Here is a 23,287-nt window from a genome sequence, read left to right as displayed (position 1 = left end):
ATCCTGCAAGGTTCTGAGTACCACTGAGTCCAACTGTAGTTAATGGGAGTCCCCATCCTCCCGGATTAGGGCCCATAAATATTCCCACATTCAGCAATCTTGCCATCTCCTCCACCATCCTGGGAAGAAAATATTTTTCTTCTTTAATGCAACTTTAAATCCTTGCAAAATCTGTAGCAGCTATACTATTTCAAATATATTAGCTTGCACCAGTACAAATAATGATAAATGGATTTATCAGAATTTATTTCTAATTTCAGCAGAGATTGAGCAAATGATTTTTCCTGAAAGGAGCCTAGCAAATCTCTTTGAACCAAGAAAATGGCCTGCCAGGCCAATTCCACTGAATTCCACTAAACAATCTGCTGTGTAATGGAGGTTAATTTGACCTGTATTAATTGCAAAAGTATTGTCTTTTGCAGCTGATTTTGATGTATATAATAAAGTACATGCATGTGTATGTGTTGGGTGTCTTTGTATTATATAAAGGTAATTTCATCAAATTGATGCATCTGAAATTTGACAGGAGTTAAGACAGGAATACAGGGTTAAATTCCTGGCTCAGTAAATAACTTATCTGGTCTTGGGCAAGTCACTTAATGCACAAATAAAAGGGACTATAATGGTGCAAAGTAGTAGTACTCAGGTGTAATAATAATTTACAGGGACAAATTCAGTCCAGGAGACTCTGCAATTGGAAGATGGTGTAAACACTGAGTTGGGGCCTTGGCAGTTGTAAGTCCAGCAGACAGACCTTCCCCTCTTTAAGGAGGCCTGTAAGCTGCCAGCGCTGCCCCAAAAAAGGATGGCAGTGGCTGGGGAGAGGTCAGTCCCAATCAGTGGAACACCTGAAGCGATAACTGCTGTATAAGTGCTTGCTGTAATGATGATTGTTTATTATGGTAGTGCCTGGGGACCATCCAAGAATATGGTCCCATTGTGCTAGGCACTGTACAAAACACAGAGTAGTAGACAGTCCCTGCCACTAAGAGCTTTCAATATAAATAGATGGGATATACTTAGGAAGGGGGAAATGGTGTAACACACCAGCAGTGTTAACAATGTAATGGTGGCAAAGATCACGTTATGCTTTTCATTACAGTAGAACTGGCTGGGAAATTTTTGTTGGAATGATTTTTCCGATTGAAAATGCCCTTCTCTCAAAATCAAAACTTTCCACGGGAAAATTTAAATGTTGCCCTGAAATCTCATGATCAAAATGATGGCTCCCCAGCCACCCTCTTAGAAGGCTCTTTCCAATTGATAAAGCTTTCTGGGAGGCTACCAAGACTGAGCTCCCTGACTCTGCCTCCCAGTGTTCCCCCAAGTTCCGGGACTGGACAATCAGCCAGCAGGGAGACTCAGCCCCTCTCCCCCACTCCAGGGCTGTAGAGGCTAAGTATCCCGTCTCTCTGCCTGGCTGGCCCTGGAGCTGGGGAGAAGTGAAGAAGTTCAGTGGCTAGGCTTTATGCCTCTCCAGCAGCTGGGCAGGCAGGCAATAGGAAAGCTGAAAAATGTCACTGTTTGCTGTTGGTGAAAGAAGCTGCATGACCACCACTGCAGACAAACCTGGTAGCAGTTTTCTTCTTGCCATTGCTGCTGCTCGATGACTTTCATATTCCACAAAAGCAAATCCCCGGTTTTTTGTTTTGTCTGCTGCACTGGGATACACAATGACATCAATGACCCCGTCTGTGACTTTCCTCATCTCTGCTAAAATTTCTTCTCTCTTCTTGTTTTTTGGGATTCCTCCTACAAACAAACGGCAGTTGTCTACACTGGCACAAACCCCTAGGAGTCGTCCATTCCTGCATACAAACAACAGTTCCAGTTTGTAATGAATCTGGCTCAGTTCTCTGAGAAATCGCAAGCCTCATCTTCCCCAAAAACACAGTTTAAAACATATCAGACCAATCCATTTGAGCAGTGTACTCCATCCAACACTCAGTCAGCAATTTTGCCAGACAAAAAGGAATATATTCAGAATTGATTTTGAATGTTCACACAGCACAAATTTGAAGGTGAAATTGGAGCTGCAGGCAGGTATCAGTGTTTTGAGAATATATTGCTTGGAAATAATTTGAGACTTTGGGAGAAATAAATGTTAATCTTTAACTTCCTAGGTGTTTATTTCCACAACCAGCCAGTGAGACTTGTCTTTACCCCAGAACTGTACCATTGATGAGCACAACAGTAAAGAATTGTGTTTAGCTAATATGAAGCTGACTGTGATTTACAGGCACTGCAGATCAGGACAAATCATGTTCACCAATGTGTCAGCTAACTGGGAAATCATAGTCAGCCTGTGGGTCAGCACAACTGGGGGACTGGGGAAACAACATCTCTCTACCTCTCACTGTTCTCCAGCCTGCATGATCCAGGCCATAGGGAGTGCTAATCCCTGTTCTCTCTGGGTGCTTCCTGCTTCTCTCTGGGCTCCATGCAGAGCCCCAGGGAATGAAGACTCCTTCATTCATTCCCATTTTACCTCCTCTTGTTCCCCAGCCCCTCTGGAGGGCTTTTGGAGAGTTACAGCTTCCTTCCCCATAAGCCTTAAAAGGCTCTTCATTTCCTAGACAGCCTTAAATTCAATCCCTAGCCAGCCTTAAATAATACATCAGAAAGTGCAATCCCTCTTGGGCGTTAGCATGATGCCCCACTCATACTCTATGAATTTAAGAAGGCTCCCTGCCCAGTCCACAACTCTCCACAGAGCTCAGGATGGGCTAGTCAGCAGCTCCTCCTGCCTTCCCAGGAGCCAAAAGAGGGTTGTCAGTAAAGCAGATCCAGAATTTTTTGACAAAACACATTTTTGTTAGAAAATTCAGATTTCTCAAAATGGAAACTTTGCAGGAGAGGGTTGGTTTGGACAGATTGTTTCAACTAAAAATGTCAAAAAAAGTTTTGAAATTCTTACAACATTTCATTTTCACACTTTATCAATGAAAAGTTTGAAATGGCAGTTTTAAAATTTAAGCTAATTAAGGATAGCTCAGTGGTTTGAGCATTGAGCTGCTAAACCCAAGGTTGTGAATTCAATCCTTGAGGAGGCCATTTAGGGATCTGCAGATTGGTCCTGCTTTGAGCAGGGGGTTGGACTAGATGACCTTCTGAGGTCCCTTCCAACCCTGACATTCTATGATATCTATAATTTTTAAAAACCAAAAAAGGGCAAAATAAAAAAATATTTTGAAATGATCTAAAGACATATAGGTCTGAACCATTTTTAAACACTTCAGCAGGAAATTTCCAGCTAACTAATTAAAAGTGTATTTTCATCAATGGGAAACTGACTGACTGACTGTACAAGGGAACAATGGATGGTGTGATTTTAAGGTTTAGATTACTACACAATCCTTTTGTAAGTCTCAGGAAAAACACACAGTGTATAATAAAACAGAGTAATGTATCATTTCCACTTTATGTGAACATATCACTCATGCTTACCTAATTTCATAATTATTAAGTTGCTTGATTGCATTCTTAGCCTCCTGTTTATTAGAGAATGTTACAAAGGCATATCCCCTATTGTTTCCATTGAAGTCCATCATCATTCTCATTTCATAGATTTTACCAATCTGTAAATGAAAAGAAAAATCAATAACCCATTCTGAAAGGAAACTTTCACCAACAGCACAGAAGCTATTTACACAAAGCTGGTTATTTCTCTGACCGTGTCTTGTGTGCATATCACCTCAGAGTTGTTTGAACATCTCCATCAATGTGACCATCAGCCAGAACCTATTTTACTTGAGAACAGTTTTCTGACCCATGAATGAAGTCAGAATAAATAAAGGCAACATATGTTTAAGTGACAGTTAGGGCTGAGTTAGCACTTCAGCTCTCTTTAGCAAGGTAAATGACCTCTGTTCACACCATCTGATAGCACAGTATCAGAGTTCCAATGTGTGCCTCAGGAACCTTACTGTACAGTTGTCACTGTAATGATTTCTTGCACTGATTTGCTCTTTGTTTTTAAATATTTAATTTCAGTCTGTGCTATGAAAGAAAAGGACTGGAAGCTCCAAAGTCACACAACATCAGCCTGTTCTCAAAGTCAATATGTGCACCTCACTTGACCAAACTTTCTTCTGTGCCACCGTTGGGTGGGATTTTTCTCTTTCCATATAGAATTAAGGATGGCAGTGAGGACAGCAGTGCTGCAGGAGGATGAGGACAAACTTTTGGGAGCTTCCATATTTGGGAATGTGGTATGTGCATGCCCTGGTATAACCATTATTATCAAGTATCTAAGGTGTGCTAAGCACCTTACAAAAAAATAAGACATGGCGAGAAATCCTGACCCCACTGAAGTCAATGCAAGTTTTACCACTGACTTCACTGGAGCCAGGATTTCACCTATGTTGTCCCTGCTTCAGGGAGCATACAATCTAATTTTGGAACTCATGCAACAAAGAGTAGAGATAAAAGAAATGAGGGCGGTGGGTGGGGAGGCAGAAGTGTTACAATAATGTAATTATGTGGTGACTTAGGTAAATCAAATGATTGTGTGGCTGGTATTACTTTCATGCTTTTAAACTGCTCCCTTCTTGTGTGTGAAAAAATATGTGAGTGACTGTCACACATACAATTACAAGCAGCAAAGAATCCTGTGGCACCTTATAGACTAACAGACGTTTTGCAGCATGAGCTTTCGTGGGTGAATACCCACTTCGTCAGATGCAAGTACTTGCATCCGACGAAGTGGGTATTCACCCATGAAAGCTCATGCTGCAAAACGTCTGTTAGTCTATAAGGTGCCACAGGATTCTTTGCTGCTTTTACAGATCCAGACTAACACGGCTACCCCTCTGATACTTGACACCATACAATTACAGTGGCTTCATGTACATATCGGTGAAGGCTGGGTATAACCTGTAGTGTTTCATGGTCCAGTTGGGGTCATTAGACAGGATGGGGCACATTAAGGGCCCTACACACCTGCTAGGATCTGGAAGGAGTCATTGAAGGAGCATGCTGCTCCTCCCAAAATCAGGTGCAAGGAATGCTATAGCACGCTTTCTCTGCCCAGTGCTCCCGGAGGCATTCTGCTTGTATCAGCCCTGTGCAGATAGCATGCGTCAGAGCACCTCTGCTCAGCGCTTCTGCTCTATACCCCCACATTTCCGTAGCTCCAGACAAGTATAAGCATACAGCTTAGCCCTGTAATAGAAAGTGAGACTCAGAACAGATTTAGGTAACAGAAGCAAACTATACAGTAGCCTCCCCAAACACAGAAGTACGATGGGTTATACACCTAGCAATGTATACACACACACAATAAGAGTTGCTAATGTTTGTGTATTAGAATTATATGCATTTCAATTTTCCATTTGTTATTTCATGTTCCAGGCCTTTGAAAATGCAGCCTTCTTTCTGAACACAGTTTTATCAGGAACACGTATATGGTACAAGAGGAGAACATTCTCTTCAATATAAAACATTACTTTTTCACACAATGGGATAAGTTCATCTTCAAAAAGATCTCGGGGTAATTTCCCAATGAAAATCTCACAGCCCCTCTCTGGTGGCGGGGCATCCCAGCCAGGTGGTGGACCTCCATACTTTCTTTGTCCATTTTCCTATATCAAAGAAAAGAAACGCATTTTAAAATATATGGAATCAATAGAAATCTCTCAAAATTGCCTTATTTGTTTCTATAACTCTCCATGGACTTATCTGCATAACAGTGCCTTTCTTTCTATCCCTCCCCCCTCCACCTCCTGCACCCCACTTGGCCTCTGCTCTTCTAACACTGGCATCTTCTCTGTCCCTTCATAAAATCCTGATTCAGTAACATCCTTCTTTTCAGCTCTTGCCATCTGAAACAATGTCTCTGTGCAACTCTCCCTCATTAAGACGTGATCCAATGCCCAATGAAGTCACTCAATATTTGCTAAAATGTTACCTATCTTTGTTTACTTAAAGTTGAACTATGTGGATAGACCCTAGTCAAATACTACCTTTCTGATGCTATAGTGTTTAATATAACATGATGTATTGGATAAGATGCCAGCCTGCCATAGGCTAAAACATTGCCTGCCTAGCATCAATCTCCCTTTACAGAATCAAAGTTTATAATTTACTAGTGTTTTATGCGCTTCAGAAAGCAACCAGGTGTCATAATCCAGCTCCAGTGAAGTCAATAAAAAATCTCCCATCAAGATCAGCTCCTATGTGCCTTATACAGTGGCTAATGGCAGTTTCCTGATGTATTTGAGAGATGACCAGTTTGTACAGAGTTTCTCTGAGGGTCACAAACAACATACGTTAGAGTACTGGAGAGGTGAGTGTTTTGACTTCAGTTATTTGGGGCAACATTTTTTCAAATGTTTGAGTTGGCTTAAAAAGTCAATGTCCAACAGCTTTTCTAAACCTGATATGACAGGTGCACCCAGCAGAACATATGTTAGTTTTGGTTCTAACCTAGTAACACATTCAACAAAAGTACATGTTTTCAACAATCTGCCTACGGCTCAGAAACATTTAGTAATTATTACATTTATACTGGATTTTGGTAGTTAACGGCACGCTTCTTACTGTACAGAACAAAGAGACAAGCTTACATATCTGCTCTTGGAAGAATTATGTTTCCAGGAGGTATTTTGGAAGAGGAGAGGGTGGGACTTTTACTAAGCTACAGCAGTGTCCACACAATGAGTTGCTGCATGACAAGCTGGTGCAGAGTAGGTTCACACCCTGGCTTGCTGTGTAGACAAGCCCTAATTCTCTAGTCATTTGCCCTCTGAAGTCATTCCAACCCTAAACTATTTAATAAAGATGGAAACTGTTTCAAGCTCCTTACATAGTGAGAAAGCACCGCAAAATGAAACTGATTAGGATCGTGAAGGGAAACTAATTAGGAATATAAGTGATGAGGGACCAAGAAGTCTCTTCCAGCCTATTGTCTATGGATTAGCACTTGGACAGATGTAGTAGTAAATTATCCATTATCATTCTTACTGTAAACATTTTCATCATAATGGGAGAGTCATAACAGTACTTTAATTCAGGAGTGAATTCCTGCAGTATCAGATTTTAAAACATTGACGCTGGCAACGTTAAACACCATTTCCTGTCCCTGAAGGTGTAATTCTGCTGAGTGATGTATGAACTTCTATTGATTCATTTTGTATAGCCAAGGTGCGATAAATCTGTTCAGTTTTGTCACATTCTTAATTGTGATTACTATGTGGTGCATGCCTATGGATCCTGCAGGATCCATTCAAGAGAGGCTAAGTAAAAGGAATTTGAAAAAAACCCTGACCCAAAGTTGATTCAGATGAGAAAGGCTTTAGAAAACTTACCATGCCACTGCAAAACAAAGTACTGGAAAAACAAAACCTTCTCTTTTAATTAGATCATTGTGTTAATGTATTTGTAAGTCAATGGGATGAGCAGAGGGGAAAAAAACCTATTTCAGTCAGCAAGGTCTTCACCTCATGTGTTGAAAGAGGGAAAAAGTATTCCAAGCCAATTCTCAGCTCTCCACAGAGTAGGTGGAAGGAGGAAGAATGGTTTTCCTAAGTCCCCTTCCCTTTTTTGCAGTTGAATGAGTGGGCAGTAGGGAGAGTGAGGGTAGGATAAGGGGCAAGCCGAGAGACCAGTTACGTGAATACTGTGGTGATGAGTTTGATATAAAACCCCAGAGAATGTGAGGACAGGAATGGGTGAAAGGAGAAATAGGATAAACTCTGAAAATGGCACAAAGGGACAAAGAACCTGGGAAGCAAAGAGAAAAGTGTCAGAGGAAGAAGAGATGAAGTAACTGAAAATGGAGGTAAATCAAATGTTGAAAAATACAGATGACAGTAAGAAAGAGAAAAGAAGATGGGATAAAGAAACTAACGCAGAATATAAATACAGCAGATGTATGTTATTTTTATCTCACTTTGTGTAAAGTATAGTAGATAACAATGTTAAAATGCAGCAAACCCAAATGCTTGCTTATCTATAGCGTGTGCACACAGCTGTATATGCTATATAAACACACTGTTTTTTGTTATTTTAATTGTCTGCCCTGTAGTTTTGGTAGTTCCAGGTTCCTTTTAGACCCAAACTGCTTCTTTGGGCTGCTGTGCTGCTTATCATACTTCTGTCTCTAACAACTGACAGGATCTGAGCCTTAGTAAACTCCATAAAACTCATTCTCATTACCATTTTCATATTCCCTTAGAATTTACCAGATTATTTCATAGTATTGCTAATTTTCTATTGCATTTGAAAATGAAATATGTTGAGATCACTTTTGTTTTGAGGAAGAGTCCAAAATTCAGTAAACAGATGGATAATTTGACTTTTGAAGGGCTCCCCTGCCTGCTATAAATTTAGTAAAAATAAACAAAGATGTCTCTGATTTTGAGATCTTCTCAAACAGACTTTAAACAAACCTCTGATTATTAAGGCTGATAAATAATCTCTCTCCTATGTCAGATAAATGAAATACTTAATCTTTAGAGACTAAAAATGGTCCCAGGATGTCAAATTCAGACCTGGATCTAAACACTTTTAAAGTATAAAGGGTTTCTGAGTCAGGTTGACATAGCTACAAGGCTCTTGGTTGTGAAAAATCTACACTTCCGAGCGCTGTAGCTAACCCCTGGTGTAAATGCAACTAGGCTGATGGAAGCCTGCTTCTGTTGACCTCACTACCATTGCTTCGGAAAGGGTGTTCCTAAGATGATGGAAAAACCTTTTCAATTGCTGTAGGCTACAGGGTTAAGCCAGTATAGCTACAACACCTCAGCTATGCCACTTTAGTCCCCACAGTGTGGGCATTGCGATCGTGGGTTTGCTTTGGTATCTTATAAAGGTAAAGTGCAGCTGTGAAGTTCAGATTGCAATCCAAAACTTCCCTGAGATTCAGAGACATTCAGCTCTAGGTTTTTGGTTGGCTTATCGTGACTGGCTACAGTGTAACAAAAAAATCAATGGAAGAATTCAGTCCTACTTATTAAAATAAAGCATCCTTCAGATATACACAACAGAGAGGAGAGAACCAACAAAGAAGGAAAGTTTCCTTGTTAAATATTTACCACTCAAGCCCTTGACACAACTACTTAATTAAAGCTAAAATTAGATACTATGCAAAAAATAGCACTCAAGCATGTGATTACACATTCTTACCTGGATCAAACTATATCCTGTGCGCTGAATTAAAGCACGGAGAGCAGCTTCTTTCTGTGTGCCGGTCAATCCGTCCCCCGATTTTTGATTTGATTCCATTGTGAGTGATTATCAGCAAAAAATCAGGTTAATTAGGGGTGCTCGCTGCAATCAAATTTAAGATAAATTAAGTAAATTAATTTTTCTAGGAGGAGAAAGTCCATTTTACTGAGGATATTTACATGACTCATTCTCCCTAAATAAGTAAGCTGAGATAACTTTGTCAGAAAAACAACAGGACAAAAAGGAAAGTGACCTCCCCCTTTACATTTATGCAGAGAAGGGACAAGACTTTAGATCCAGCTCTAGCTTTTGAACAACCCATCACTGAGGAGTGTAAACATAGCATTTTGGGCCCCAACGCTCTAAGTTGCTTTGGGTTGGTGGATCGTCACATCACCATCAAGCCATATCAAAGCCAATGAGCCTCTGCACAGAGCTCATGCAGAGCAGTTTATGGGCTCTGGACCATCTGAGGACTTCAGATCTGTATCCCAGTTAAGATTTTGAACAAGCTTAGAGTGCAGGGATTCAGCATTTTAGCTCTGGGCCATCTCAAATTTTAAGAACTATTTTACAATGTAGCAAGGGTTTTTTTGGTTGAAATATCTGTAAAGCTTAGTTTTTAACCACTTTGAGTTGGGTCACATACTGGTAAAGGACCAACTTTTAAAAGTGGCTTCACTGACCTATAAATTTGTGCATCCCAAATTTCAGGTAACAATTCCAGGCTGAACAATTTTTAATGACAAAGCTTAAGTGTGCCCAAAAGTTTGGATTTATATATATTGATAGTATTTGAACATGCAAAAAAGGTCTGGAAATGCTGAGTGTTAGGACTTGCAAAAATGTAGTTGTCCAATACTGAATAGTGCAGGGCCCAAAACTATTACGTCATTGTGTATTCTGACAAACGTAGGTGTTGATCCTGCAATCACTTAGATTTATGTATGTGAATAATCCCATTGAACTGCATTACACTAAATCACATATTTAAAATTGAGCATTTGTTGACGTGTTTGTAGGATCACGGTCCTTGTGACAGCTTTGGAAAACAAAGTATCTAAGTACATATACGCAGAACCAAAGTCCAAAAAGACAACTTAGCAGGATTGTTTAGTGCAAAGCTAATACAGCACATGGAGTGTAAAATATCCCAACCCTGCATACTTAGATTGAAAGTAATACTGGAAATTATTTTATCAGATACATTTTAGTCTTAAAAAAACTGTGTATGGTATTTGGGGGTCACATTGCTCCAACCCTTACTCTTTCTTAGAAGTCCTGTATTCCGCTGCAAGTTGCTGCTGTCATCAATGTAATGTGTAATAGAAACACCAGAAAGAGCAGCAGAGACCAACCAACCTGCTGCTGCTTTAAAGAGTGTAAATTTGTCTGATAGGAAGCACCAGAAGGAGTGAAACTGGGTAACCTGTTTAAGTGTGTTAGAATGAGAAATTGGGGCACCTGTGAGAGTGAAGTGATTACACCTGAGTGGCCATGTGAGCGATGAGCATAGGGGAGTGGGGAGGGACAGAATGAAAGAATATGGAGGAAGGGAATGACAAGGAGAACTCAGGCTGGGGAAAGACAGGCATTAAAAAAGGGAGAAGAAAAGAATACTGCCTGCAATAGAAAGAAGGAAGAAAACAAAAAGCAAAAACCACCTTGTAAATTAATTTTAATTAAGAATATGTAATCTCAAAACATTGTCAAAGGCACAGTTGTATGAAAGCTACAAATACGCCATTTTTGGAGCGCCCCATCAAATTCTACTGTACTTCTCCTCAGCACACCTGAACTGTTTGTGTATGAAGCATTTTATTACACTCATCTTATGCACCAAACTAGCCCAGAGGGAGTGGGGTAGAGAAAAAGGAGGGCTTTTTGTAGGGCTAAAAACAAATAAACCAGAAGAAATTGTGCTATATACATAAAAATAAACCTTCATCCATTAATTTTCTCTCTAAGGCCAAAGTTATTTGATTTGCACTTGCTATAGTGTGTATTGTTTTGGGGTTCATTGAGAAAGACCACATTTTTGAACTAGGAAGTGGCTAGCATGCTGCTAGGCCACTTGCTGATGACTGGGCTAAAGCAGACCTCAGAGAGAGCAGCAGGGGAGAATTAAAAATTCAGTAATGTTAGGACCGAATTAGTGCCTTGGTGCTTTGTCACTGAGGTTGTTCCAGTCACTGTGCAGTGGCATGTGTTCTCTCTAGTTTGTTACTCTAATCATACGAGCCTTATGTGTCACACGTTACAGTGAAGGACTATGAAGTATTGTATTTCTTCTAAGCTAGTTCTCAATTTTTTTAAAGCCACTTGAGATGTGAATGGTTATAGTTGACACCTCTTCCTTGAGCTGCTGCTTGACAAATATCTGTACTTGGACACAACCTGCTATCTAAGGGTCCCACCATTACAGAATAAGAGCCTGGAGATGCAAAGACAAGTGAATGTGCTTGATCTGAAATCAAGGGGATATCTCTTAGTGCATAAAGTCCAATGCATGCATGTGACCTTACATACTCATTTAGGCCTCAGTCCTGTAACTCAACCTTTGCTAGGGTGTGTCCTTCAGTGTGAAACTTAATGCCATGCAAAATGTAGTCACTATAGCTCCCTATATGTGTATATATAGCTATTTGACTAAAAGTACTCTTTTTTTATTCCAAAAGTGGCATTTCTCTTCACTCACTCTTTAGTTTGACTATTTTGTATTTATAATTTCTGCTCCCCCTTTTTCCTGCCAGGTTGAGTTGAGCTGTAAAGATTTTAGAGAGTGGGCTTTAATTATAATGTGTTTAAAATTGTCCTTGTGATTTACAGTGGAAGCAGTGATAGCTACCTCAGAACATTGTTACATTAATGAGCTGTGTTCAGTTTTACTTAACTCTCTAACTGTGAAGCTAAACGAAATTGCATAATGTACAGAAGACTGTATCACTCTGAGGTGTCTCTTAAGTTTAGTGGCCAAATTGTGCTATCAAATGCATGCATAACATTCCTATTGGAATAATTGAATGAAAGGCAGATTTTCGCCTGGAGGATTTTTGAGTAGAAATTCACATAATTGTACTGAACTGAGGTCTAAAGAACTCATGATCAGTTTTTGTTATGTGTTCATTGTGTAAGTAAATGGACTCCTCTTCTTTAAGGTGTTAAAAAGAATAAAAACTACCTGGCTCTAAAATCTTCACTGACATTCAGTACAGTTAGCTTTGTTTTCAGATCTTATTGTTTTGTAGCTCTTGGTCTGTTGTTAGATTTATTTACAGATTTCATTATCTACAATAAAACTTAATGATGATAGTCCCTGTAATGCTGTACACTTGAACTATTTATCACATAGGGTTGGGCCACTTGGGATATCTATTCTGGTTCCCTGCATTTTTCTCTTTCATTCCTTGTAATGTCTTAATTACCACTAATGTGCACTGGGTGGGTGATGGACTAGACAATATAATAGGTCTTTTCCACCTCTAATTACAGAGCAAATGTCTTCTTTTAAATCAACTAACGCCTAATTATTGCTTGTTTTATAGGCACATATTATTGTTACAGAAGCTGGTATATATTTATTGCTTTGATTTTTTTAAAATAGTTATCTGAATTGCAATTAACTTGCTACGAAATATTTTTGTGAAAACGACAAGGAAATTTGTAATATATTTCAAAGCTGAGGCCCAAAGGCTACTCATTAGTTGCCAATATGACCCATGCATGACCTGACTTCACAACTTTGTTATACTACTTTAAGCCCTGATCCTGTATCTACTGAAGTCAATGGCAAAACCCTCTTAATGTTACTTCTATGGACATCTCCATAGCTAGGGTGACCAGACAGCAAATATGAAAAATCATATGGGGTGTGTGGGTAATAAGAGCCTATATAAGAAAAAGACCCAAAAATCAGGACTGTCCCTATAAAATTGAGACATCTGGTCACCCTATCCATAGCACATATGAAATATAATTTGTAATGCAAGAAGTCCAGCTTTCAAAGCCTCTTTGAATTCCTGTCCTGACTTACCAATACATGGGTCAGACCTGTAACAAGAATAGAAGTTTTTTGATTTATAAAGTTGAGAAGGAGAAATAAATGAGATGCGCTGATGATTTTGTTCTAAAAACGAAGAACCTAACTTTTGTGTGTAATATTCTCTTGCTTCAAAAGTCAACAGCTAATCAATGACCACTTAAAGGAATACAATTTTAAAAAATCAGATACTGCTCTTGAGTACTCCTGGCACTTCTTGTGGTTTTACTATTGCATTTTCTTTTCACAAAGCAACAAGTGGTATTGTTAGAAAACATCCACACACCTATGGGCTGCTAAAGGCTTCATCTTCTGAAACTCTGAGGACTTTCAACTCCTGTTGAAAATATGCACCCCCTTACAGGACTGGGATATCCTATATATATTGTGTACATTAAAAGTTATTGTATAGTTGCTAACAGTTCAGAGAAATAGTAAAACTTACCTAAGCATTGTCATAACAATCTCTGGCCCACCTCCCACCCCAGTCAGGGATCTTCCCATAACCACATTTCAGGTGCGGTTTGGCGATGGGAATCATAATTCCCTTTTTCTCTCAACCTGATCTTAAACTCTTAATCACCTCTGATAAGCTTTGTCTGACTTCAGCTCCTGTCTGAGGTGCCTCATAAGTGACTGGTTTCAATAAGCAGATTTTACTAGCATAGTACAGAAAACAAAGCTGCAAAACAAAATCTAATGTTAGCTAAAAGACTTTAAGTTAGATTCCACTAGCTAGCGACAATGTTTGATTTTCAAAGTATAAAAAAATGTACCTGAGCGCTAGTCATGCCTGACATCAGATGGCCTTGCATTAGCCACTGGTCAGAAGTTATGCCCAGGCCCCAGGCTACCCACATAATTTCTCAAAGACAGTGCAGGCCAGGGAAATAGTACTCACATCACAGTTCTTGCCCAGTCCAACCAAGCTAATTTTGACCTTGTTGGTGCTCATACACAGCTAATTGAGCCATCAAATCATGGATTTCTATGTTGCAGGTGCCATAACAGCTAATGTCCTGCTCAAGAACTGGAGGCAGGTACCATTAGATAACACTTAGTCCTGCCATGAGTGCAGGGAACTGGACTAGATGACCTCTCAAGGTCCCTTCCAGTTCTATGATTCTATGATTAATATAACAGCGATGCCCTACACCCAATTTTTTCATTAAGGAATATATAAAAACTGAAGAGGAACAGAGATGAAACCACATGGCCCAAGAATTCCACAGTGGGGTATGACCAAAATCAGCTGAGCAATATTCCCATCCGTATGAAACTGTTGTGATCACACAACAAAACCCCATTAGCAGTAAGATCAAATGCGATTCATACACCTCCCAGAATCAGGCCTCTACTGTCCACTGCGGTAAATAGCACCGTATTATTGCCCTAAACTATTGTGAAGTTTAGCATATAAATCAAGTGCTATCTAATGAAGGATTTTTTTTAAAAATTGTGTAGGGCAATCAGCAAGTGGCAAAGAGGTTATATAATGGATTCTTTCCTACCCTCACTCCTTGCTCAGAGGGTAAAGGATATGGCTCGGGATTTCTTATGCCCAACTGATTCCAATCTGACATTGGTCCTTTTGAGACCATTAGCAAGCAGCCAGTGTAATGTATGCCAGGGAACTGACATGGAATGTAGCAGAATGAATATTAGGGACAACGAAGGCTACTGTGCACACAAACTGCTCCTCTGCTATGGGTGAGTCACATTTTTTTATGCTGTGTATCATACACTACATTAGGAAATATATTTATGTAGATGTAAAGATCACAGGTCAAACCCCACTTGCCTTACTTGCTTTGGTAGGCCTACTGGAATCTGTGAGTGAGGCAAGCTGAATTGTTGCATTCTAATGAGTCACTTGCTCAAGTGTGTTTCCATAGCAGCTGAATTTTTCAGGTTGTTGCTTTAGTGCTGTCTCTGTCCTCTGCAGTGACCTAGATAGAGAACTACTGTAACAGCCTTTTTTTCAGTTAATGTGGTATGAAGTAGCCCCAGCTCCTGATCTGTACATTTCTGAAACCCCATGTAGGTTCCCATGAATGAATTCACATTTGCCCATTTGAATGCTGCACAGGTCTGTATTAGCCTTCTGCTCAGGCATGAATTTAATAATACATTGAATCCAATATTCAGAATGCTATAAGTACTTTACTATATGAACTCTCTTCACCATTTTCTCATAACTGCAAAATGGTTTCAGAAAAGAGCTACGAGAATCATTTGAGGTCTGGAAAATTTGTCTTACAGTGAAGGACTTAAGACATTCTATCTATCTGGCTTTTCAAAGAAAGAATGAAGAGATGACATCTTTGAGGAGATTTCTGACAGTAGAGGACTCTTTTATTTTTAACATTGAGGGCAATTAACCATTGGAACAACTTACCAAGAGATACAGTTGATTACTCATCACTTGAAGTCTTTAAATCAAGATTAGATGTGATGTGTACAAAAATGTGCTATCGCTCAAGCACAAAATATGGCAGAAATTTCTGGGTGAAATTCTTTGGGCTGTGTTAGAAAGGAGGTCTGATTAATCATCATCATAATCCCTTAAAATGTACAGCTCTATGCAATTCTCATGTTTGTCTAACCATTAGTATCTGATAAACATGCTTTCCTTCTTTGCACCCTGCTAAATATTCTACAAGTTACTATATTTATTGTTGTAAGACATGATACATGTGACATGATCAGTTTCAAAACTTCTAGGAATCTCTCAGCTGGAAGTAGCTTGTTTATTACCTATAAAAGATGATACATTTTTCATCACATTTGCTTCTTGGCTGTGATCTTTTGTGCTGTACTCTGAGAACATTAATTTATACCTTATCAATTTAAAAATTATATTTACGATTAACATTATAAATTAAGTGATCTCAAAGATACCCAATACTGAAATTTACTATTTCTCCTAAGGTAGCAGAAGCAAACCAGCTTGTGTTGTAACTTGCTTTTTGGTGACTATAGCAGCTGAAAGTAAATGATTTACTAAAGTCCAGTCATTTCAGCCTCTCTTTGGAAACATTTGTTTGGTGGGAAGACCTTACTCTGACTGTATGTTACCTGGTTAAAAAAATGCACATAGTATGAATTTACGACTGTTTGGTATTGTCACACTCCTTTAGAGATTATTATGTGTTTTGGTGATTTATTCAATGCAAGGGCATTATGCTGGCAGTCTGCACAGCAGTGAATTTCAGACTGTTCTTAAAATGTAATGGATATATATTTATCCTGATCTGATATGTTGAAGACTACTGTAGAAGTTATAATAGGTATATACTGTAACATATAACCACCATCCAAAACATTCACGCCTGCTTCAGATTTGAGAGGTATCTGCAATGCTGGCAGCAGCTTTTGCATGGTGCTATACTAGCAAGAAATAAATGGCTTTCATTATATGTGAAATCATGATTACCCTTATTTTTATTTATTTTATTTTTTTAAATCCTTGGATTGGATCAATTTGTTTAGACCACAATATGTCAGTAGCCTGTTCATGAACTCCAGTGAAAAACCTACTTTCAGCAAGCTGTTCAAACTATCCGGTGAGGTACTTTCAGGATAACACAAAGTATTAACCACTGTGGAATCTGGTGTTGACTATTTTAAATTTATTTTCTAACGGAGCCTGTGGGGAAATCCTTGCCTATCAAGTTCCAAAACATTTCCTAAAATTCTTTCTGAGGGCTAAGCAGAAATAATGATCTCTGAACTTAATACACAGCATAAGATTTTCACTGACAGCTATAAAAATCCTTCAAAATGGATGGCAAACAAAGTAGGAAGTAGGTACCCCTGAGTTATGCTATTGCCTCTTAAACTCTGATTGTTCTAGAGACTTGGTTTGTTGCTGCTGTTAAGTTTTTTTTTTTTAAATAGTGTCTTTCAATAGGTAGGAACTATCCGTGCTATATGCCGATAGTGGATTTTTTAACCAATTAAATTCACACACAATTTTTTGAAAATGGATTTGTAATTCAGTTTTGTAATCTACCAGAAAACATTACTTGACTGCTGAACGAGGGGTTAAAAATTCAGAAAGTAGAAGGGACTAAGAGGAGCAGCAGATGGTCAATTCCTCGTATAGCTTTTTCACCTTTGAAGTTACTGGTTCAAAGCCCTGTCAGGCCAGTAGTAACAAGTTCTTTAGCATCTGAAGATTGTTCTATGACTTAAGCTACATGAAATCTGGGCCCTTTCACAATTATTACAATTACTTAGAAGGAAATGCAGGGGAGGAGGGAAGGGAAACCTTGGCATGGCTGGACCAGATTTTCATTTGCAATATCTTCATGGAGGCTTCTGTTTTTGGTAGACTAATACCAGCTTTTGAACACTGGGAAAAAGATCATAGGAGTCCAATCATACGCAAGGATGGGAGTATTCATCCTAGGACTGCCAATTTTGGTTGGACATATTCCTTGAAGTTTCATCACATGATATAATCTTTAACTAAGATTAATCTTTTATTCCTGGAGCCTGCTGGACAATCTTGAAGAGCTGGCAAACCTAATTCATCCCTTCCAACCTATATTCTGCTTTGTGTTTCTACAAGCTGCCATGTGAGGGGTGAATCATCCTCCCCTAAACCTTGCTCTAGCTCTTGCTGTTTCATGTATATTAGGGACATCTTCCAACCTAGAACTCCCATGACTCCCACTAAACGCGTTTGTAAATTAAATAAAAACATGTTCCCACAAGCATTGACAATGACCCAGGATTAGTATCTGATGCTACAACAGTGCAATATTACCATATTCTACACTACTCGGAATACAGCCTTACCACTGTAGCCTGCCTGCTGGCCTACTCTGACTTAGTATACCTTGGGTAACATGACAGCAGCAAGGAGAATTGCTGCCACAGAAGTTGAGGGGATAATTATTACTTTCCCTCTTGTTTCTTGCTGAAGCCAATAATCAGTTAAGAAATGGACAATGCAACGGAGAAAACCAATGTCAGTACTCATCATTAAAAAGCTGTTAATGACTGCATTTAAATCAATGTGTATGTTTATAAATACATCTTAATGAACAGTGATCACTCAAGTAGTTAAGTTAAATGTCAAGTATCAGAGGGGTAGCCGTGTTAGTCTGGTTCTGTAGAAGCAGCAAAGAATCCTGTGGCACCTTATAGACTAACAGACGTTTTGCAGCATGAGCTTTCGTGGGTGAATACCCACTTCTTCGGATGCAAGAAGAAGAAGTGCATACCCACTTTTCTTGCATCCGAAGAAGTGGGTATTCACCCACGAAAGCTCATGCTGCAAAACGTCTGTTAGTCTATAAGGTGCCACAGGATTCTTTGCTGCTTCTTAAGTTAAATGTGTGACATCACACTGTTGAAAATATACTGCCTAGTTATCACTGACTCAGAACCAGGAATACTGGATTGATTTCACCTCCTACACCCATTTGGCAAGTGCTCTAATATTTTTTCTTTTCTAAATGATTTTCTTTCACCTTACTGTGTTAAAATACTTTTGAAAAGAAAATGTAAACATAGACAAAATAAATCCCCAACATAAGAAAAATCCAAGTTTATGATAGTACTATTTTGCTTATGTCATTTCACTCTAGTCATCTATAGTATCTGTGTACACACTATGAATCTTTCATCTACTATGTTTTCCTGAGGTGATAAGCATTCAGGAACACTTGCTCCTTGAGTATAATTTTTTTGTGTGGTGATGGTTTGGGGAAGCTCTGCTGAACATTATGCTTCATTTTAAAGGAGGGAATAGGTGTGGTGATATAAAATATGAGAGCTATTTTTCAGATTAAGTGTGACAATGAGGTTCTGATCACTCATGGTCTTCAGAGGTATCTTCTTGTTAGACTGGGATTGCTAACCCCAAACAACTCCAAAATGAATAGTTGTGTTTTGCCTACTGAAATCCCCTTGCAACTTCAATTGGTGCAGTACTCTATACTTCCTTTCCTAAAATAGTGTGTAGCTCTTTTTGTGTTTTTAGAAATAAGTGCAGTTTGGTAGGTGAAGTGATGAGTCTTGAGAGTGAGAAAGGCAGAGTTTGTAAAGTACTTTGTGATCTTTCAGGCTGTTGCTATTTCAAAAATTAAATTATATTGAGCCAAGTCCTGAGAGGAGCTGAACATATGCAAGTCAGTGGGAGTAGCTGCTGCAGTGGCAGAACCAACAGGAGGGCAAAGGGGATGGTCTCCATTCCTCCACCCCGAGCCCTTTAGGTGTATGCATGGTACTTTTTCAAACACATTTTTCAGTTATTCAGCCTACCTCCTCCCCTCCCCCAACTCCTCTTAGTTACAAAACCTGGCTTCACTACTGTGCAACTGCTCAGCATCAATCAATTAGTTTGTCATGTGACTGTTCTCTGTGGCACTGAACAGGGAGAAGGGATAAATTCACAATATTGAATGTGCTTTGGATAGAGAAGTTCTCAATGCCCAAATTATGTACTTATGACACTTCATTATGCATTGTACAAAGATCAGTCTACCACAAAGCAGCTGATACCTTGAAATAATTTCTTACTTAGATGGAAATTTCCATTTCCAATATACTACTCTTTGCATTCAGGTCTTGAATGTTAGCAATGCTCTTTAGAGAAACCTAGTTACTGTTTCCATGAATAAGATAACAAAATGGTGTTTATCCTGTGTAGATCAATATAGTGTCTTGTTTGAACATATTGAGTAATTCAAAGACACATCTAATGAAGGCCATTTTGCTGTCATACTCACAGCACTACCACTGCTTGTGAAGAATAGCATTCTTTGAAAACAGCTGTTGAATTCACTAACTAAGAATGCATATTTACTTGAGAAACCATTCAGTTCATAACTGGAATTTCAAGGATGCCTTTCACCCCCTTTTAAGGCCTCAGCTATGATTCTTCATTAACAAAGTATTCTTTCTTAAACTATTTTTTTCTAATTAATCCAGAGAGCAGAAATGTTTCATTTTCCCCCAGGCCCTGTGATATCTGTCCTGAAAACACTTAGGGTACTTTGGTTGGTTGTGTTTGCAGAATTGGGTCTTGTATTAGAAGTACAACCACAAAGCTTAATTCTGACACCCTTACATATAGTATCTATCTTCACATGGTCATAATGAAAATGATTACTACTCAGTGTCAATAGGGGTAGCAAAATGGGGAGAGAGCCGTACTACATTTAGGCTATTCAAAAGAGCCACAAACGTGGTGGGTAGTGATTATAGTCCACAGGTTCTTTACAAGATGAATATTAATATAAACTAAAAGCTTGTGCACATTCCATTTATATATCTTATTTACTCTTGAAAAATAGCTTATGCATATAGTTTAAAAAGATCTTAGATCGCATAATTAAATATTTGTTCATTACCGATTCTTTGGGGCTTTTGAACGTGACAGAAACAATCAACACAACGCTATTACAGAAAACCATAAACATGCCAAAAAAACTCCCTCTAAAGGTAAAGTTTGTTACTGAATCTACTCCCCCTTTTGTTTTAAACATAAAAAAAAATCTAAGGCTTTTGATTCATTTAATAAAGAAGTCAACCTCACACCCACATGTGTGATCTTTGAAGCCTTGTATATATCTTGGGAGAGGGGGGAAGGAGAAACTATTTGAGAAGCTTAATATATTAAACATTATACTTTTTTTCCCTGTTTTGATGAAGTTGTGTATATGAAATCAGGTATTTTGGAGAGTATAAAATTTTGCCTATAAAATGGAGAGTAACATTTATAAAAGGATGAAGAAATATTGTAAAAATAGATCTTGGGAGATATACCCAGCTTCTTGGTGAAAAGGTCCAATGTCCCTAATGATTAGCAATGGAAAGCTGTGATTTAACAAATCAAAAGTGAATTGTCTTGGGTAAAATCCCCCTTCGGTCCCTGTCAGTCTGACTTCTTAATAGATGAAAGCGACCAACCACATTTTGCTCCTGTTTGGAAAAGGGATCACCTTTTCACTAGCCGTACAGAAATGATGGCAACATTGGGCAGGTGGAGTTCTTTCAATGCCCCATCTTGCTTTCTGGGGCTTGCAAAAGCTTTGCGGGGCACCAGCTGAAAAGCCTGGGGCATAAAGACTGTAAGTTGATGTGAAATCTGATCAAGAGCAAGAAGTGCAGTCTCTAGTTGTTGTCACTACCATGTCGGCTTCAGCACTTTTCTGTCTGACACAACGAGCAATCTAGCACAGCCTGTGATGTTCAGTGGTGGTAAGCTTCCCCCCAGTGCTCACGAACCTCATTGTTTCTGAGTTAGAGAAATTAACTCAAGAAATAAGCAGAACATGTGAAACTTGTGAATGCCTCTAACATGTGCATTAAAATTTTCCAATGGCTCCTTTGTAGAAAGCAAGCAAGCTGTAATTAAAACACTCCTTACAAATCCGAGTAAAGCAGATAGTGATGAAAGCTGCTTTTAGCTAGATAACAATATTCCCTCTTTTTAGAAACTTAAGATGGAAAAACCAAACAACATGAACTGTACCTGAGCAATTTCAGAGATCACCACCCGGAAAAGTTCTCCTTGATTATGGGGAATTTGCGACGTGTCACTCTGGTTATTCTCTAATCATCATATCAAACTCCAAAGGTTCAGCAGCCTCAGCTTGGTTTACAGTCCCTGCAGGTTAAATTTTAACTCACCCTATCTCTCAGTTCCATGCAGCCCTTTGACCAGATAATTGGGTCACTGCAGCTCAGACAATGTCTACATAAACTGCATTTGTTTACAAAATTCAAAAGACTAAGTCAGAATTTTACTTGAATAAAAATATATAAGCTGGGAATGTAATACCATTTTGAAATTGATTACTGTTTAGTTTTTGTATCTAATTTCCTGGTTAACTAATCCTCACTTTAAAGATCAGATTCTTTAACTTTGTTCTCTTAACAGGGTTCTAATGTAGCTCTTGAGGGAACATAGGGGTGTCCTATCTAATCTGTATGGTACCTACCCTGTCTTACATACTACTTTTGTTCAGGTATTTAGTGATAAATACAATATTTGAGTCTAGTATATATCTGAATAAGAACTTTGTCCATATTACATAACACAAGCTTTCAGTCCATAAACTGAATACGGTCTTACAACTTAGAAATTGATGAGTGTCACAACCTTATTTGTTCTCCAAATAAACAGAATAATAGCTACAGTGAGAAGTAGGACAAAAACACATTGCTCATTGCAAAGAAATCTCAAGGCTATTTATGTCTTTCACAGAATAACACTTATGAACATACAGCCAATATGTATGGAAATAAAACTGAAAGATCCCAAGTAGTGCTCTCTAACAGTTCAGTTTGCATACAAAAATTTCATTGGTAGGTGAACAGATTATTTCTGTTCACCCCCATTCCTCTAAGAATAAATCTCAGTTGCAAATGAACCAAAATACACAATACCTTTAAAAAGCAACAGTTAAACCTTTTTAAACTATAGTTCCAGCAAGAAATAAGGAGGTCGTTAAGGGTGAGAAATGCATTGTGTTCTGGTGGTTTTAAAAAAAGACCCAAACCCTGCACAAATCTTAAACTACTAAAACAAATTTTCAGTTACATGCTCCTTTAATGTAAGGAAAAACTGGCCACAGCTGCTTCTGAGCTCTGGTGCACTTCAGTCCCAAACTATAATTTGCTATGCCATCAGAAAATTTTGCTTTCAGGAGCAAATTCATCCTCTTCTTCTTATAACCTCATATGAGTGCCTATCCTATCCCAAAAGATCTTGCATTACTCTTGTCACAATGGGAAGTACTTAGGTAATAAAGACTCTCTATGGAATCCACAGTGATGAGCAGGACCAGGGGAACAATGACGATATACGTACTGATGAGAGAACAGTGAATGCAGGCTCTTCGGGGATTATAATGTTTTATTTGATTTGAAATGTTTTATTGCCTGCTTTTTAAAATAGTGGTTTTTAAGATTTCCTCTTGAATGGTCTCCAAGGATTTCTAGAAATGAGTAGCTCAATCCCAGTCTGCCACATTTCCTCTGATAAAAGTAGAAAGATGACGACTAGTTAGAAATTCCCATGAGTGCCCCCCTTCTTGCCTCGCCACCAACATGCCTCCA

At 38.8% G+C, this 23,287-nt stretch overlaps 1 protein-coding gene across 3 annotated transcripts in view; it reads right to left on the bottom strand.

Annotated features, from left to right (window-relative positions):
• A1CF (APOBEC1 complementation factor) overlaps nucleotides 1-21,807 on the bottom strand; it is a 45,343-nt gene extending 23,536 nt beyond the window's left edge. For 2 of the 3 annotated variants that reach the window (XM_045024902.1, XM_045024904.1), the window contains exons 1-5: nucleotides 21,699-21,781; nucleotides 9,127-9,270; nucleotides 5,448-5,582; nucleotides 3,448-3,578; nucleotides 1,570-1,808 (exon numbers count right to left, since the gene is read on the bottom strand). In XM_045024902.1, the coding sequence (XP_044880837.1) occupies nucleotides 1,570-1,808; nucleotides 3,448-3,578; nucleotides 5,448-5,582; nucleotides 9,127-9,225 (604 nt within the window). In that variant the 5' untranslated portion in view covers nucleotides 9,226-9,270; nucleotides 21,699-21,781. Of the gene's footprint in view, nucleotides 1-1,569; nucleotides 1,809-3,447; nucleotides 3,579-5,447; nucleotides 5,583-9,126; nucleotides 9,271-15,605; nucleotides 15,731-21,698 lie in introns of all 3 variants that reach the window. The other variant, XM_045024903.1, reaches the window with a different exon arrangement.
• Nucleotides 21,808-23,287: the final 1,480 nt, after the last annotated feature.

Source organism: Mauremys mutica, chromosome 7 (genome assembly GCF_020497125.1).
Source record: "Mauremys mutica isolate MM-2020 ecotype Southern chromosome 7, ASM2049712v1, whole genome shotgun sequence".
In the NCBI taxonomy this organism is placed as follows: Eukaryota; Metazoa; Chordata; order Testudines; family Geoemydidae; genus Mauremys; species Mauremys mutica.
This window is presented reverse-complemented; position numbering and strand designations above follow the sequence as displayed.